Source organism: Oxyura jamaicensis, chromosome 6 (assembly GCF_011077185.1).
Source record: "Oxyura jamaicensis isolate SHBP4307 breed ruddy duck chromosome 6, BPBGC_Ojam_1.0, whole genome shotgun sequence".
NCBI lineage: Eukaryota > Metazoa > Chordata > Aves > Anseriformes > Anatidae > Oxyura > Oxyura jamaicensis.
In genome coordinates this window covers 2,986,028-3,002,952 of record NC_048898.1, presented here as the reverse complement: position 1 = coordinate 3,002,952, position 16,925 = coordinate 2,986,028, and the positions used below count along the sequence as shown (strand labels likewise).

General features: G+C 50.7%; 2 protein-coding genes across 6 annotated transcripts in view; one reads left to right on the top strand and one right to left on the bottom strand.

Moving 5' to 3' along the window:
• Positions 1–5,788, bottom strand: part of MICU1 (mitochondrial calcium uptake 1) — a 71,995-nt gene extending 66,207 nt beyond the window's left edge. For 2 of the 5 annotated variants that reach the window (XM_035329587.1, XM_035329589.1), the window contains exons 1-2: positions 5,313–5,785; positions 3,100–3,188 (exon numbers count right to left, since the gene is read on the bottom strand). The gene's annotated coding sequence lies outside the window, so the exon portion shown is untranslated. Of the gene's footprint in view, positions 1–3,099; positions 3,189–5,295 lie in introns of all 5 variants that reach the window. The other 3 variants (XM_035329585.1, XM_035329584.1, XM_035329586.1) reach the window with 3 other exon arrangements.
• A 4,902-nt stretch (positions 5,789–10,690) lies between these two features.
• MCU (mitochondrial calcium uniporter) overlaps positions 10,691–16,925 on the top strand; it is a 73,766-nt gene continuing 67,531 nt past the window's right edge. The window contains exon 1 of the mRNA XM_035329902.1: positions 10,691–10,886. Coding sequence (XP_035185793.1) covers positions 10,746–10,886 — 141 coding nt within the window. The 5' untranslated portion in view covers positions 10,691–10,745. The remainder of the gene's footprint in view (positions 10,887–16,925) is intronic.

Here is a 16,925-nt window from a genome sequence, read left to right as displayed (position 1 = left end):
TTCACAGGAGGAAAAAAATTACACTGATTTGAAGGAGCAAAGGTTTGTCAGAGAGCTGTTGGTACAGGGGTAGGAAACATTTGTGCCTTTTTTTTCTGCAGAAAATCACAGCCAACAGGAAAACATCTGCTTAATGACCCCAGTGATTTCACTTGCCTTGCAGCTTGTGTTGATGGGATGTGATCTAGCAATTTGAACCAAGAAAGGTGATGTCTGGGACAGGGAGAAAGCAAACTCTACGTGGACACGCTTGAACAGCGTAAAGCAGTCCCCCTGGGCACCCCACGGGGAGAACACAAAACAGCGAGCTGGGCTGAGACAAGTCTCAGAAGCACTGCCAAGGACCCATTCTTAAACAGCCCATTACGAAATTATAACAAAAACAGCTTTAGGTTTTTTTTCCACTCGTTGCCCCCTTTTCCTGAGAATTCCTCAGGTTCACACCAAGCGGAAAAACCCTCCCTGAAGCTTCTGCTGCTGACAGCCACCTACCTGCACATCATGCAAACAACAGATCCCAGAGCAGCTAAAGGAGATTTAAGAGGTGTTTACAGCTTACTTGGCTCTAAGAAAAGTGATGTTTATTCGTTAAGAATCAACAATTCAAAACAAAATGATGCTGGGAGAAAAAAAAAAAAAGAAAAAGAAAAAGAAAAAAAAAGCTTCAGTACACTGTGAATGTGTTAATTTAGACGAGCTATCTGCTGATCCACATTCAGTTCCCGAAAAAAATCATTTCTTTTTGTAGGTAGACAGGCAGAGGATCATCTCACAGCTTGGTATGGCACAGCCTGTACCTTTTTTCCTCTGCAATGTGGAGGAAAAGGAGTTGTTAACTCACCGAGAACTTTAGTTCCCCGTGCAATCATTTCTCCCTGCTACACTGTCTGCACCAGAAACATCACCTAACCCAGCTAGGACCACTTGCTTCTTTAGAAAATTGCTCTCCTGCCCAGAGAGCCACACTTTAACACATCCAACAGCTTTTAAATACAAATATCACCAAAATAAACACAAATGTTGCAGCATCTGCATTTCGTCTACCAGACAGGAATTACTTGCTAATTCAATAGAAGAGCGCTGACTGCCAAAAAAATACAAAAAGAAAAGCAAGTCTGATCTGCTGCAGTTACTTTTCCAGCAACAGGTTACTGGGCTAATCCGAACGTGAGAGGAGAAAAAGGAGACAGGTTCCCACCACCTCCCGCGCTGCAGGATGACATCCAGGCGAGCCAAAAAGCCCAACACCCCTCAGCAGGAGTTTGACCTCACAGCCCACCAAAACCGTCCACTTGATGGTCTTGGGTTTCGTGTTGAAGGCCTGTAAGTTCTAACAGTAAGAGGAAAAACCCAAGGGTTTGAGCTTCAGTGACCCTGGGAACTTAAAACGAAACCACCAGAGAAGCCAACTTTCTCCTATTTAAAACACAACACCTGAAAACCACCACCTGAAGCCACGGATTTGTTTGCTGGGGGACAGAAGGGTGACGAGCTGTCAGAGGCCGCAGGGACAGCGAGGAAGCCCTGCAGTGAAACAAAGGCCATTTACACAAGAGTTTTAAGGCTACACATCCACAGCTATCATGCACCAGCACTTTACGGTCTCATTGTGTGGCGCAGAAGCGTTCCCAGATACCACGCTGAACTGTGTTAAAACGCCGTGCACCAACAAAGCCACCGAGAACTGGGAAGAATTAAGTAAGTGTTTTTATATCCCAGGTCAGTCCGCCTCAGGAAGCGTTACCGCAGCGACTGGAACAGCATCCAGCAACACTTCGGTGACAGACCTAGCACGATTGCTACACGGCTGTTATCACGCTTGAGAAATACAGGAATAGCTGTTTGCACGTCATGGATCTAAACATAACTGACGGGTCCCTCCGATGTCAGCTGAAAAATGTACTGCTGATGGGACACTGCCTCACAGCAAGGCTTATTCTTGCCTTTCAAAGTAATGTAGTGACAGTAAATGATAGCAATTAAGTGTTATTAAAAGGCTAGTAATACCAATAAAGTAAAAAAATGGAGATTATTCTAGACAGAGCACACCCCTTGCCAAGGGGAAGAAAGCCAGCTGGTAGGGTTTGCCCCGAACGCACGCCGCGGGGTGCCCCAAGGCTCGAGATGTGCCAAAAGGTGGAATCGAGTCGGTTTGAAGCTCAGCACAGGGTTCTGCACCCTAAACATATTATTATCTTCTTATGGACAAAAAAAACTGCCCACAGGTACCAATAAAGCAAACACTGAAGTATTTGCTAGCCTGCAACAAGTGCAGCTTACAAACACTGTTGAGGAGAAGCACAACAGACCAAACAAACTGGTACGAACCCTGCAGGAGGCAGATACCTGCCTTCCCAAAGGCACCAATCTCCAGAAACACCCGCAGCACTTCTCCCAGGCCTCCTGAGACTCCAAACTGTTGGCAGGTCTTGCAGCTTGTCCTGTTAAGCTGCCCGAGGGTAACGGTCCTCCGAAAACGCCACCACAACCAGCAGCTTATCGGGGAAGCCGACTTCCCAGCCTAAGAGGTACAAGATGAACCTCTCCTCATCCTGAGAGCAAACACGAGTTGATAACGGGCTACACAGACTTAAAATACACTGTTGAATATGCTGTTAGACTAGCGTACCGCTGCCCAGCACAGAATTCAAGCCGATGATTATAAGCCTAAAGGGGTCACCTGAAACCAGTGGCTACCCCCTCCAGATCCCGGAGAAGCAGGCAGGGATGATCCCAGAATGTGGTTGCTGCAGAGCACGTGGTTTCAATACATCAAGTTGTTTTTTATTTTATGTCTTATCAGCATGGTAAAACTGGGGTTGGGTAGGCAGGGCACGCCAGGCAGAGTTCTTCCACTGCTCACTCCTGTGTCTGTTTCGCTCCCCCTCCCGCATCCAACAAATATGTCAGCACAACTTTTCACCCTGCAGAAAGGAAACCTCGCTTCCCACGGCATGGGGGAAAATTCAGGGTCAACACCTCAGAACGGGAATAATTGCAAACAGGGCAGCTTGAGGGGTAAATACCAGCCAGATAATTAGTTCAGCACAATTAAAAGGAAGGGAAAGAAGGGCCCAACGGCAGCAGCACCATCCTTACCTGTCTCGTAAGCGTATTCGCTCCCTGTTGGTGGGTCAAGCAGTCATGAAGAGTGCAACAAATTCTCTCTGTGATTGTAGGGGTGTGTTCTAAAAATGAGAGCAAACATAATGAAGATTACAACTCTTGGCTGCAGCAGGTTTCATATAGTTTCCCTCCTGGCAGCTGTGTTCTGCATAGCAGTGCTCACACACATCACCCCCAGTACTCCCGTTGTAGCGCTTGTACCTCACGCTGCCTGCCAAACAAAGCCAGAAAAGGAAAAAATGGTCAGGCAGCTGAAAAAAAGGCCAGGCAGGCCCTTGCTTTAGCTCAAGTCTGAGCTGGCACCTGGGTTTCTAGAGGAGTAAGCCTAGCAAAGCCCTGCCTTGCTGGGTCTCCCTACCCCTAGTCAGCAGATCCAACTAAGACGACTTTCTGCACCAAGCCACTCGGCGGTTTCTGTCTCATTAACACTAACGAAGCTCACAGCAAACTCCCCAAAGCAACATCAGGACCTTCTTGGAGATCCTCCCCACCACCTCGGGCTTTTTTGGGTGTAACTGGGCAGGCTGTTTGCTGCCCAAATGCACGCAGCTTCCCTACACGCACAGGTGTTTTGATGGTCAGGACCATAAACCCTGCACAAACAACGAGCCTGCCTCCAGGGGGAGAAGCACTTCTCCTAACCACTGAATACTAAAAAGACAAAGTTGGTTGGTGTACGCCACGGTATACCCTCTCCAAAGGAGCTCAGGATAGATTTTGATTCCCTCACTCTGTTTCACCATCTTTCCCAAGGGGCTCATGAAACTAAAGGCAAATAGGGTACAGGTAAATCATGCCGCGATGAAAACCAAGCCTTTCTATGCTCTCAGCACTTTATTAACCCAAATTCACCCCACAGCTCCTTGAAAAGACAAAGTGCACATCAAACGGTTTGGCCATTCAGTGAAATCAAAGCTGTTTAATGAACGACTATTAAGAAAAACGTTTTGACATTAGCTTGAAAAACTAAATTAGCAACAATTCAAGTAGCCCTGGCAACAACACGGTTGGCAATTATTCACAGCAACAACAAAAATAAATCAAAACTAGAGGGCAGAGGCTCCACACTTAGCTCGACGCAGCGCATTCAGAGCTACTTCTGCTCCCTGCCCCTTCCCTACCGTCCCACTTGGGACTTGGAGCCCAACGACTGCTGGCATAAGAAAATTATTTTTTCTCTAAGAGTCTCACATGTGACGCGGAACAAAAGCAAATCGCAGCAGCGATGAGGCAACTCAACGCCCTACGAAGGAGTCCACAAGTGCTGTGGACTAACCAAGCGTGCTTTAAGACAATTCTGCTGCAGGGAGCTGTAGGGGCAAAGCAAAGTCACCAGACAAGCTCCCAGCAACCTTCAGCTGGTCCTTGCTTTTCACCAAACACACATCAGATGGGGGTTTTTAGAGGGATTCCTGGTTCCTCAGCTGGACCTACAGGTTGATATTCACTGTCGTGATATTCACTCCTAAGCCACCAGCAGCTGAGCACGTGAGAGCTGTGCTCACATTTAAGGTGCTCGCCTAAGCCAAGCCGTGCCCGCCCGGGCTGGGAACCACCTGACAGCAAGGGGACACCTCCTGATTCCTCCCCAGCCCGCCAGCTTGCGGTGTCTTCACAGGGAGATGAGATTTCCAGCTGTCCTGCCTGCAGGGGTGTTTTCATGTCACGCTTTGGGACAAAGTGGAAGAGTCAAAGAGCCAGGCGCCTGAGCTAGCACCCACCCCAAACATCTCCCAGCCTCTCCTCAGCCCAGCCCCGCACGCCTCACCTGCAGGGCAACGATGCAGGAGGAGCTGAGCACTACAATCTAAGCACAACCCCTACGATTTATTAATAAAGAAGAAATCACAGTTACAAGCAACGCTAGCAACTGGGCACGGGGGAAGAAGGCACAGCGTGCCAGTGGCTCATTTTGCCAGCACAGCTGCCATCCTATAAAACCTCCCGAATACGCTGCGAGACCCATGAAAAGCTTTTTTCCCCACCTCTCAGAGATGAGTCACTTCACCACCAACAGCTGCTGCTTCTACAACTGCACCTAAAGGCCTCAAACCACCGGAAACCCACAATAAGCACTCAGCACCCAGCTGCTTTCCTACGGCACTGAGCAGCCGTGCACCCCAAAAGCATCAGCGCCAGAGGCGTCTCCCCAGCGCTGTAACCGCTCACCTCGCACTTTCGCCTGCCTCTCGCACGTCGATACAGGCATTTACCAACAACCAGCTGGACGGCGCGCCGGGAGCTGCCAAAAAGCAGGCAGCGGGGTTTCAGCTGCTAAAAGCTTTTAGGATACCTAATAACATAAAAAAAAAAAAGAGAAAGTAAGCTAATTTTAGAAGTAGCAAGGACTTGAAGAAAGCCTCTTTCCTGGCACTCAGGCTCTTTTTCAGACACAAGTCACCAAGCCACGGCAAAATAATCTCAAGTGCCTGGCTCCCGGGGGGAACTTGTTTTAACATCCAGCACCCAGATGCTCACCGACACACAACGTTTGTGCTCTTGGAGGGCTTTTACTGGGAGAACACCCTCCCAGAGCCCGCAGCCAGGCCGTGCCCAGGACTGACGCCACCCGCAGCAGTGTCAGGAGGGGGAAACGGGAGGCTTCAGGGGGCTCCCCCCTCATAAGATGTGTTTTAAAGGGGTTTTAATGCCCCGGGGGTTGAGGGGGGAGTCTCAGTTCCCTGGGAGCCTTGGGGGGGGGAGGTCTTAGCAGTGTTGTAGTTCCTTAGGGTTTCAGCTGGTCCTGTTTTGAGACGGAGGGGTGTCGCTAGGCTCTCGCCCTCTGCTATTTTGGTGGAGCCCTGCGCAGGAAGCTCCCCACGCCTGAAGCACCACCCGGCGTTCACCCCGCCCCGCCCCCTCGCCCGGGGGGGGGGGGGGAAAGGAAAAAAAAGGGGAAAAGCACCCAAAAGCTCGCTACGGAGCCCACAAACCCCACTCTGGGGGAGCGCCCCACAGCACCGGGTGCCGGCGTTACTCCCAAATCCCCCCCCTCACACAAACAGCTGCCGGGCCGAAATTAAGGGCCGGGATGAGGAGAACCCCCCTCAGCGCCCCCAATTAATTCCCTCACGCCCCCCACTTAATCCCCTCACGCCCCCCCAATTAACCCCATTAAAGCCTCCAATCCCCCCCTCAGCACCCCAAACTCCCCTCAGCGCGGCCCAGCAGCAGCTCCAGAGCCTTGCCCCGGCCTGCGGGGGGCTCCCAGCGCCCCGTGCCCGGGCTGCGCCCCCCCAGCCCCGGCAAAGCCCCCTCAGGGCCCGGGGTCCCGGCCCCGCCGCCCCCCGCCCGCCGGGCCCCGCTCACCTCAGCGCGGCCCCGCCCCCCGCCGCCAGGCCCCGCCCTCCCCGCTCGCGCTTCCGCAGGGGGCGGGGGCTCGCCCCCTAGCCACGCCCTCCCAGGTTGGGTAGGTCCTGGAAGGGGTGTAGGGAAGGGGGGCGTGGAGGGGATGCAAGGGAGGAAAAGGGAGGCTGAGGGGCTGGGGAGGGGGGTTGGGGAGGGGGGATGCTGCTGGTGGGAAGGGGGTGTGGGGGGGTGAGGGCGGTGGTGCTTGGAAAAGTGGGTTGAATGTGGGGAGGGGGCTACGGGCAGGTCCTGGAAGGCCTGTGAATGAGCCCTGAGGGCCTTATTTTTATACATTTATTTATCTATATAGCTAATTGTGTATCTTTATATATATAGGTTATGGAAGGGGGGTATGTGGGGTTGAAGGATGGGTGCGTGCATCCTATAAAGTTAGTGTATATAGGGTGTGAGGGATTTATATCCACGACCTGAGAGGCCCCTCACTGGGGTCTGAGGGATATATATATATATACATATATGTATATATATATATATAATGTTCTGTGTCTGTAGGGTCTAAAACACTTCATAATATAGATCCTGAAAGGCCTAGTAATGGTTTCTGGGCAGTTAATATATAGGCTTTGAGGGACGCATATATTGTTATAGGGCCTGAAAGGGCCTATGTGTACATCTGTATGTATATAAGTCCCTAAAGGACTATATAGGGTGTGAAATTTTAACATATTGGCCCTAAAAGGCCAGTATGTTGTATCTTAGGAACCTATACGTGTGGTCCAAACAGCCTGTGTGTAGGGCCTCTGGTGTGTATATATACTAAGTCTCAGCGGCCCCCAAAAACAGTTGGCCTGTTTCTGAGGAATTGGCCTAAACCTCCCCAAAACTGCTCCTGGGAAACCAGTCTGAAAAATCCCAGTTTTGTTGTGTGACAGTGCCTGAGCTGCTTATCACACTCCTGGTCTCAAAACAGTTTATCTGGGGCAACCTTTTTCCTTAGTTGTGGTGGGAAGTGTGGAAATTCTGCCTTTACGATTTGACAATTTTTAACCTGTTTAATTAACGTGCTAAAAACTGCAGTGGAAGGCTTTGGATTTGCAATCGTTAGACAAATGGCTATGAAAAGTCTTTAAAATTGGGGTAGAATTTGTTGAATTTTGTTTAGAAACGACCTTCTTGAAAAGAAAACAGACTGAGCATCTGTTGTCTTGGTGTTCTTAGAATAGAAATCCCTGCCTGAGATGATGCATCTCCCTGATCCTTCCTCTCCTGGAGGAATTTTTAGTTTACACGCATTCACACCTGGGCCAGAAGGATGACAGGAGTAGCCTCAGCGCTTAAAAATGATCCGAGAGCAAGGAAGAAAAAGAAGAAAAACACCATGAAGAGAAATTGAACTCTTGCATTGTTGTAGAAGTGTGTAACTGGAGTTGCCACACCAAATCATAGGTCCAAGATGAGACTTCAGCATTTGTGAAAGTTTAGTTTTCAAGCATTTAATTTTTATTAATTTATCTTTATATTTGTATGTACTATCTACAAATATAATATTTTCTTTAATTGACTTTCAGTTAAAGTGCAAAATTTTTAGTTGTATGTGAATGTATGTGAAAGTGCTTTCTCTTGCTTTTTTCTTTTTCTGGCATATCTGGTGGGGCCTTTCAATGTGTTTCCAAGAATAATTTAGATAAAGGGGTTCTCTAGTGAGAGGTGTGTCCCTCGAGCAGGTAACTCTTCAGTACTCAAGATGAGTACTTCTACTCCAGACCTGAAGTGAGAGCCAATGTTATTGCAGTGCAACAATTCCTGAATTAGGAATTAAATAGAAATTGTGCCCCATTACAACTCTCTTGCACCCTCAGAGCTAAGTGAGGCTGTGTAACATTAATTTTGCCCTATTATTATTATTATTATTATTATTATTATTATTTTCCTGCTGCTGCTCTCTAGTCTCCCTTTTCTTTTCTTGGAAAGAAGGAAGGCATTTGAAGTTGTTTAGTTGACCTGTGCACATTCAGGCTGCTTTGGCAATGTGGACACCAGCTAAAATCTTTGTACGTTTTCTGATCAACCGAACCTTTAACTCAACGCAGAGAAGAGCGGGAGGAGCAGGGCAGGTCCTCCTGGAAACCTCCCCCAGCAATGGTGAGCTTGATGATTCAGAAAATGTTATGGAGGAGGAGCTACTATCTGGGGGCTGGGAAGAAAATGAGACAAATTGAAAATAAATGATCAGAGACAAGGATCTGGGGAAGTGGGTGTTGCTCCCCCAGGTCAGAAAGGTGCAGGAGGAGTTTTTTTTTTTTTTTTTTTTTTTTCCCTTTCTGTCCTTTCAGCCTTACCTAATCATTTTCTGTGTTTCTCGAGGGCACGTCGTTGAAGCTTCCTGCTCCCCTGGATGGAAAAAAAGCTGATTTATAAAAACTATTTTTTTTCCCCCAGAAGCTGATTTAATCCCAAGATGGGCTTTGCCTCCCAGTGCTGCTGCTAAAATTTGGAAACCAGAACGTCTTTCAGCATGGCTCAGGAAGTAACCAGAGAAACTGCTGGCTTGTGTCTCGCAGGTCTTACTTGCTTCATTTTCCATCACAACAAGCTCTTCAGTGGCTGCCCTGGGAGCTGAGCAGTGGAGACGAGGTGCGTTCTTGAGAACTTGGGGACAATAAAAGCCAAGTTTTGTTCTAATCACAGTCCCTTTCTAAAATGCTGCTGCAGAAATGCTTCCTGTGGCACCACAGATGGGCTCTCTAGTTATATATAGTGGCACTTACAGAGCACCTGTGCCGTGCTCTGTGGCTGGAGCAGCGATGCTTTCGCATCAGAGTCTCCAGGGAGGTACCTGAACAGGAAACCCCATTTGGGGCACTTTCTCCGGCAGAGTGTGGAATTGCAACTTGTAATTGTTTGCCAAACAGCCGTGGGGAGAGCCGTGACTCTCCACACCGCTTGCAGCAGTGACACTGCGTCATGTGCAAACCCAGCCCGGCGCGTGCTCAGGCGTCTCCATCGGAGGGAGGACTTGCCGTGGGTGAGGTTAATTTTAGGCCTTCGAGATAATTTTAGTTGCTTCCAGATGCATTTTAGGCTGGTCCTCCTCAGACTTTAATGAACTCCCATTAAAAAACACATTTTCCAGAGGCATAAATAGGCAGTGATGACTCTTCAGGAATGCGGGAGGTTGCCAAATCCCAACGAGCCCTTTCATAAGGAAACTTTGGCAGCAGTTTCTAGGACAAACCTGAAGGAGGGCTTTTGGCGATGCCAGGGAGACTTCAAGCGGTTGCTGTGGCGCAGAGGCTGAAGACTGGTGCTGGGGCACGAGCCTCTAAATAGCCAGCCGATGAAGATGCTGGACCCTGAAAGATGGGAGGAGAAGGATCCCATGGGGACCCTGGGGCAGGGAGAACACATCCCAGGGAGCTCTTGGAACAATTTTGAGTGTGTTCTTTCAGTGTGTTTACGAAACTACATTAAATTCTGAGCGTATTTGCCAAAATGAAGGAGGGCAGGTCTGGAGGAGCTGGGGCTTTGCCTTGCACGTGGCACGCATTGTGTACTTTTGGGATGGCGAGGAAACGCTGCTTATTTGGGTAACCGAGGCTTGTGGCCAAGGTCCTGTGAAGGGCCAGGGAGATTTCCCCGTCGTGTTTTATTGCCCCGCTGGCAGCTGTCGTAGTCCTCAGCTTACGGAAATCAGGCACGGCTTTTGTTTATCAGCCCGAAGACTGGATTCAGACTCTGCCCTCCTGCCTATGCTCTCCCCCCCTCGCCCACGTTACCGTGAGCGCCCCAGCCCTCTGCCTGCACCCAGGCAGATAAGGTGCCCTTGGAGCCGAGCGCTGCAGCCCCGCCGCCCTTACCCGCACCCCAGCTGCGTGCTTTTATTTCTGCCTGCTGCCACCGTTCAGCCCCAGGCCGTGCCGGGGCCGGGGCGCCAGCAGCAGCGCCCAGCCTGGTGCCCAGCACCCAAGGGTGCCGGGTCGGGGCCCCCCGCGGGCGCGGGGAACCGAGGCCACGCCCCCTCCCCGGCGGCCACGCCCACATCCCGAACTGACCACGCCCCCCCGCCTGGCCCCGCCCCCCCGAGCCCTCTCCCTGCCCTCCAGCCCTCTCCGGGCCCCTCCCAGCCTCCCGCAGGCAGTGGGCGGGGCTCCCGGGGCGCGCCACCCAATCCCCTCTCTCCCCGCGGCGGCCGCCGGCGAAGGGGAGGCGCCCGATTGGCAGCCACCCGCCCCGTGGCCCCGCCTCCCCCGGCGCCGGCCCCGCCCCCGCCGGGCGTGCAGCCGCCGCCGCAGCGAGCCCGGCCGTGCGCGATGGCGGCGGCGGCGGGCAGGTCCCTGCCGCTGCTGCTGTGCCGCCGCGCCGCGCTCGCCTCCTCCTCCTCCGCGCCCTCGGCCTCCTCCTGCTGCTTCCCGGCCCTGGCGCGGCGCCGGCAGCAGCAGCGACACCGCACGGTGAGTGGGGCGGGGGCGGGCATCGCGGGGCTGTGCCCTTCAGGAGCCCCCCGGCCTTCCTCCTCCGCCTCTCCTTCCTCCTCCTCTCCTTCCTCCTCTTCCTCCGCCGCCGCCTCCCCCCGGCCCGGCCCGGCCCGCCGGCAGCTGCGCGTTATTCTTAGCGCCGCGAAACTTGAGCGGGGCGGCGGCCGGGCTCCGGGCGGGTCCGGGCTCCGCCAACTTTTCCTATGGGGACGGTGCTGGGGGGCCGTGCCGAGCCGTGCCGTACCGTGCCGAGCCGCTCCCAACCGTGCTGAGCCTTCCCCAGCCGTGCCTTGCCGTGCCCAGCCGTGCCGCTCCCTGGCCCCGCTCGTAGGCAGCGCCCGGGGGCCGCCAGGTGGCGCCGCGGCAGCCTCCCGGGGGTACCGGCCCCGAGGGGACGCGGGGACCCCCCCAGAGATGCCGAATTAGCCGTCTGCGCCCGCGGTCGATTAAATCGGATCCGGGATCGATTTAGGAGATGGGGATGCCTGCTCGGTCCGTTGATGGGGTTCAGCGCGTACGGGAGACGGGCAATAAAATTGAAAAGTAAGCAATAAAAACGCCCCGAGTCTCCCCAGGTTAAGTGGGGTGCTGCTGGGCTCAGCGCCTGTCCCAGGGGCTCTGTCCGAAGGGCTCTGCCCGAAGCACGGCACGTACGGGGGCACGCCGGGATCGTGCTGCCAAAGCCGCCTCCTTCAGGTGCTCGGGGAAGAAGAAGGGTTTGCTGGTGTCCCGTGGCTCACTGCTTAGAAACTGCTTCAGGTTTTTGTCCTGGGTTGGGTTGTGCCTCTGGATGTTTGGCGGCTTTGCCGCTACCGCTTCGTGGCGTTGCGGTGACGGGGCTTGGGGTTTTTGCCCCCTTTCAGCAGGGCTTTTGTACCAGGAGTCAGCTCCCTGGTGGGGTACCCCTGAGCGTAGTGGTAAGCTGAAAGCTTCCCTGGGCAGGTTGGTACCTGGGGCGCTAACCGTGACTTTTGACAGCGTCAGTACCCTGCCTGCTCACCTCCTCCTAGAAAAGATGAATTGTGCTTTCGTGGAGCACTGGGAGAAGGTAGAGACCCGAGAGCTGCACAGTCCTCCAACAAACGAGGAGGAATTACAGCAACCAGAGCGCTTCGTAATGAAGCAGGAGGCTGCTGCAAGGACAGAGTAGAAAATTTTGTTCTGTGTTGGGTAAGGGAAGAGGTAAGGGGCTTGCAATGCAAGAAGAGGGCTTCTGTTAGTTGCTGTGGATCTTTTTATTGCTAAGAATAGTGAAAGACTGAATTATTTCCTGGGGAAGCTGTTTAATCTCTGTTAACAGGCAAGTTAGACTAGCATCAGTCAGGTAGGAATGATGAAGATTTGATCCTCCTCTATGAGAGGACTGGGCCGTGTAAGCTTCCTGCGTCTGTAGGTTATGCTAGAAAATCGGTATGAGGAACTTGTATAATATGGGCATAATTAATAGAGTGATTTTACTGGGTATGTCTGTGCAGTGTTGTTTTTAGTACAATAAACTCTGCTCGGTTGCTTCTCAGAAAGGCAGAGATAAATAAGCTCTCCTGAGAAAAGGTGGGCATGGTGAATGGCCTTACGGAGGAGTCCTTTCAAAAGGAACATCCCCTGCGCTGGAAGAGCCGCCACCAAATGACTTTACTGTGAGGGGACAAACCAAGGAAAAAACCCTCACAGAATGGGTCAAGGGTAAAGAATGAGGTGGTGGTAACATCGAACAGCAGAGGGGTCTGAACTCGTGGATAAACACTTGGATGTGAAGCTTGTGATGGCGGTGCTGGGGGGTACAGGGCTCAGGTGAAATACTGGGGCTTGCTGGGGCCTTTTAGAAGCAGAGAGGGATGGGGAAGGTTTGCGGGCTGAGGATGACTGATGTTACGACCTGATTCAGACCACGTCTGCCCCGCTGATAAGGCGGCTGTCCTGCACCAGCTTCTGCTGCTTAAAACTCGCTGCTCCTTTCCTGTCAGGCAGCCTGCCCTCGGGAGCGTGGCGAGAAAATCCAAGAGGCTGTCCCTGAGAGGAAACTTCCTTATGAAGTGAGAGAAGCTTGCTTCGAGCGGTGTGGGTGTTCGGGGCGAGCTGCGGGAGGTACGAGCTCTGTGCCGCTGGGATGCGGTGCGGGTAGGAGGCAGCCTTTTGTGCCAGAAAAGCCTGCTGGAAATCTTTCTCCGGATACCTGGCGGTAGACAAAGGGCTTAAATAAAATTATCTGGGTTTGCATGTCGAACGCTTAATCTGTGTGGCTTTGTTTCTATAACAAGGGACTAATCTTCATTGTGTTTCTTAGGGTATGTTACCAGGTGGCTCGGCTGCGTTGGATTAGTGTGTAATCAGTTGTTTCGGTTCTGGAGAAAAATACCTGTGGAGAGGCAAGGGCTCAGCTGTATGTCGTGTTCCTATGGTAGTTAATCCCGGTGACTCTGGGCGGGTAAGCGTTGTTCGGTAATAATGACTCAGTGACTTCTTTTAGGCCTAAAAAGGAGCATGGGGGGCTGTAGAGACTGAACCGAACAGCAGCTGGATTTCCAGGAGCTTACAGACAGCAGGCAGGTTGTAAAATCTGCAGGAGATGAGGACCGGGGTCACCTACGCGGTGCGGGCACTCCTGTGGTAAATACCACGGAGGAAATCCCGAGGAAAGGTGTCCTGGGGTGTGGGAAGTCTCGGGAAGCAGGCCCGATGGGTGCTGGTAGGTAAAACCCTCGGCTCTATTTTCCATGCTATGGCTGAAACTGTTGCAACATCCCCTTTCAGAGGAGCTGTTGCTCACCACCATGTCCCTGGTGGGCCCCGTAACCACCTCGTGCCCTCGCTGCGACAGGCCATGGCTTATCGCCATACTTCCCTCTCTCCTGGAACCAATTTAATTAATGAGTGAAGCTTGGGGCTCACGAAATGCATGCAGAGGTGGTGACTGACTGCCAGGAGAGTAAGAGCTGGAAGAATATTTTGGTGTGGTGTCTGCGTTTTTTGCTGAGGAGGGAAACTAGAGGGCTTCTTTAATTAACTCGGCCTGTGTTTTCCTGATGTCACCTACTGCTGATCGTAATTTTCAAATGAAAGATTAAAAAGCTGAGGAACTGTTGGCTGTCCTGTGGATGGAAGGGGCATGAAACAATTACACTCGCTGGATCATTGCCCACCCTGACCTCAAGTGTTTCCCATGCTGGGATGCAGAATACTAAATTAAACCCTTCCCCAGGACTTTACTATAAAAGCCCACGTAGAGATTTGACAACAGTTTTATGTTGACTGTCTTTTGTGGTCTCTGATTTTTTCCTTCTCATTGGATGGGTGAGGTATTCGTTTTCATAGCAGCAGTGACATGCATGCTGTATGACAAGAGGAGGTGCATCTGGCGTCACTTTGGAAGTCAAGATGGGATGTGCTTGAACTGAAATACGAATATATCCCAACACAGCAGCACTTTGGTGATGTAGAGAGCCCCAGTAAGCGCTGGCTGAACTGTAAAATGGGTCTCTCCACCACAGCTCCCTTTTCTCCTCCTCCTTTCCTCACCTCCTTCCCACACACGTGTACTTACTGTCCTGCTGATTCCTTGCTCTCCTCACCCTGGCAGAGGGTGGCTAAAAGGTAACAATTCCGAATAGTTGTCATTACCACTTGCCCGCTTCTGTGCCGCCTAAATTGATTAAAATGCAAGGCAAACCAAGGTCTGCTGCCTTGTACCAGATTTTCTGTTACCGCAGAGGCTACGGCCAAATGCTATTTTGAAAGGTACAAAAGTAAAAGAGAACTTTTCCAGCATTTTAACCTCAAATGAGAAAAGGGAATCTGCCCGTAGTTAATTATACAGCAGTGGAGCTAAGTTGGAAATCTTGTACTGCTTTAGCTTTTCTATTAGATTGCTTTGGGATATTTTGCACAACCCAAAGGTTAAAGGGGCAAGACTGGAGAGACTTGTTTGGTGTATGAAAGCGGCTAAAACGTTCTCCTAATCTCATTCATTCTTATGGAACAAAATAGGTTTTGAAGGGATGCTGAACTGGGGAAAAGAAAAAAAGGCATTTCAGAGCTTTTGATGTGCCTGTGGCATCCTGTTCATTCAGTGAATAGGAAAAAAGCTTTAGTTGGTCGTGTTCGGAGAACACCCTTCCGGGGCTGCTTATGTAAAAGATGTGCTATTCAGAAAGGGGTAAATGTTAGGTTTTTTGTTTGCTTTGTGACAAACGATGATAATACCTTTTTTATAGCCCAGTCTATGGGAATAATTAGGACTTGGTATATAGGGTCTGTGATGGGAAAGGAAGTTACGGTCATGGTTGGGTTGATCCAGTCATTAATATAAAATTCCAGGACAGATTTCTTTCCATATGGGGAGTGTTTCTCGGCTAGCCTCAGATAGGAGGGGTACAGCTCTGCTTCTGAGAGGCAGGCCTGAAAAAGAAATAAAAATAAAAAAAGTTCAGGGTTTTCATTTTCTGAAGCTGTTTTTAGACTCATCTTCAAGATAAGATTTTCTGTGAGATTAGGTCACATGCAGTCTTGAGAATGAAACTTAACTTTTATGACTTAATTTCAGGCTCGTGCTGCGAGTTGCTTGCCATTCTATAAAATAGCATGCAGAGGGGACAAACCTGTAATCTAAATTACTTTCCTCTTTGTAAGCACTAAGTGCTGTCTAGGTAAGAGACTGCCTTTGATATCGTTGTTTTGGTGTTGATCCTGTTTCGGTACTTCCTTTTTGAGGGCAAACCAGAGTGAGTTGGCTTTAAGGACTGTTCTGTCCTTGAGTATTTAACGTTAACGACGAAAAGAAAATGGCTTGTCCTTTTTCCATTAAAGTTCTGGCAAAGGGTTTTCTTCCTGGTATTAAGGTCTCAAAATGATATGTCATCTTAATGAAGACGAAAATATGCAGTACTTGAATGTGACGTGGAATTATTTTCCAGTAGGGCAAGCCTACGGGACATTGCTTATGTCTCGTGTAAAATATGAAGCATGGCCGCTATCTCTTTCTGCATTCTTGGCAGCTCTTAAGGAATTAAGAAACACAGAGCAACTTGCATAAGTAGACGAAAAAATGTGGAGGACGAGCTCGTTTCAGTGAATCACTTTTATTGGCTTCCCCGGGAGGAAGGGATTGCCACGCAGTGAGGTAATTGTTAAATCTCTGGAACTGTTTATTGGAGTAATTAAAACTGGAATTCCGTTTGGTTAGATAACATATGGGGGACAGGCTGGAGGATGGCCATGGTTCAGCGATGCCTTCTGGAAGGGCTTGCTGTTCTGAGAGGACTTGGGTTGGAGCAGTGCTGTGGTAACGGCGTCCACAGCTTACGTCAAGCAGGGCCCAAAACGTGTGAGGTTGTGGAAGTGGAGCAAGGGAGAAGGGTTTCCAGATCGAAGAGCAAAGCCAGCGCTTTACAAATGTACGTGGGAGCAGGATTTATTCCTCTGTATGTGTGCAGGAGGTGGGGACGTCTGAGCTCCCCACAGGCAGGCGCTGCACGGGGCTTCCTGCTGCACAGCGCCCGAGTACGGAGTTACGCGAGGACTCTTTTCCTACAGGATTTCACTTCAGTTCATTGATATACATGGATTGGAGGGAGCTGCCCAAAATAACTGGATTTATTAGATTAATCTACATTTAATTTCAGGCAGGGAAACTCCCCCATAGGCTCTTGAGAGCAGCGATCGCCATCAGCAGCTGGCAAACAGCATCCTTTCCTTCAGGGCTGAGCAGGCCTTCCAGCCTCTCTTAATATCTAGGCCTGCTGCTGGAAAAGAGTATGAAGTTACTCCATCTTTTCTCTGTTCTACATAACCATATTACCTTGAAAAGCACCGAGCTAGGCAAATCTTTCATTGTTTTATTTTGTTACGAAGAATGCCATGTTTCCTCCAGCTGCGTAGTGAGTTTATTTGGATGGTCTCGTGCCAATTATTACTGTACCTTGGAGTTGCTAACGGGAAATGTTCCCTAAATTTAGTAACGTGAACGGTTTGTTTCCACACTTGAGACTTGTGTGTGTTTAGCAATGGCCAAAACAGCAA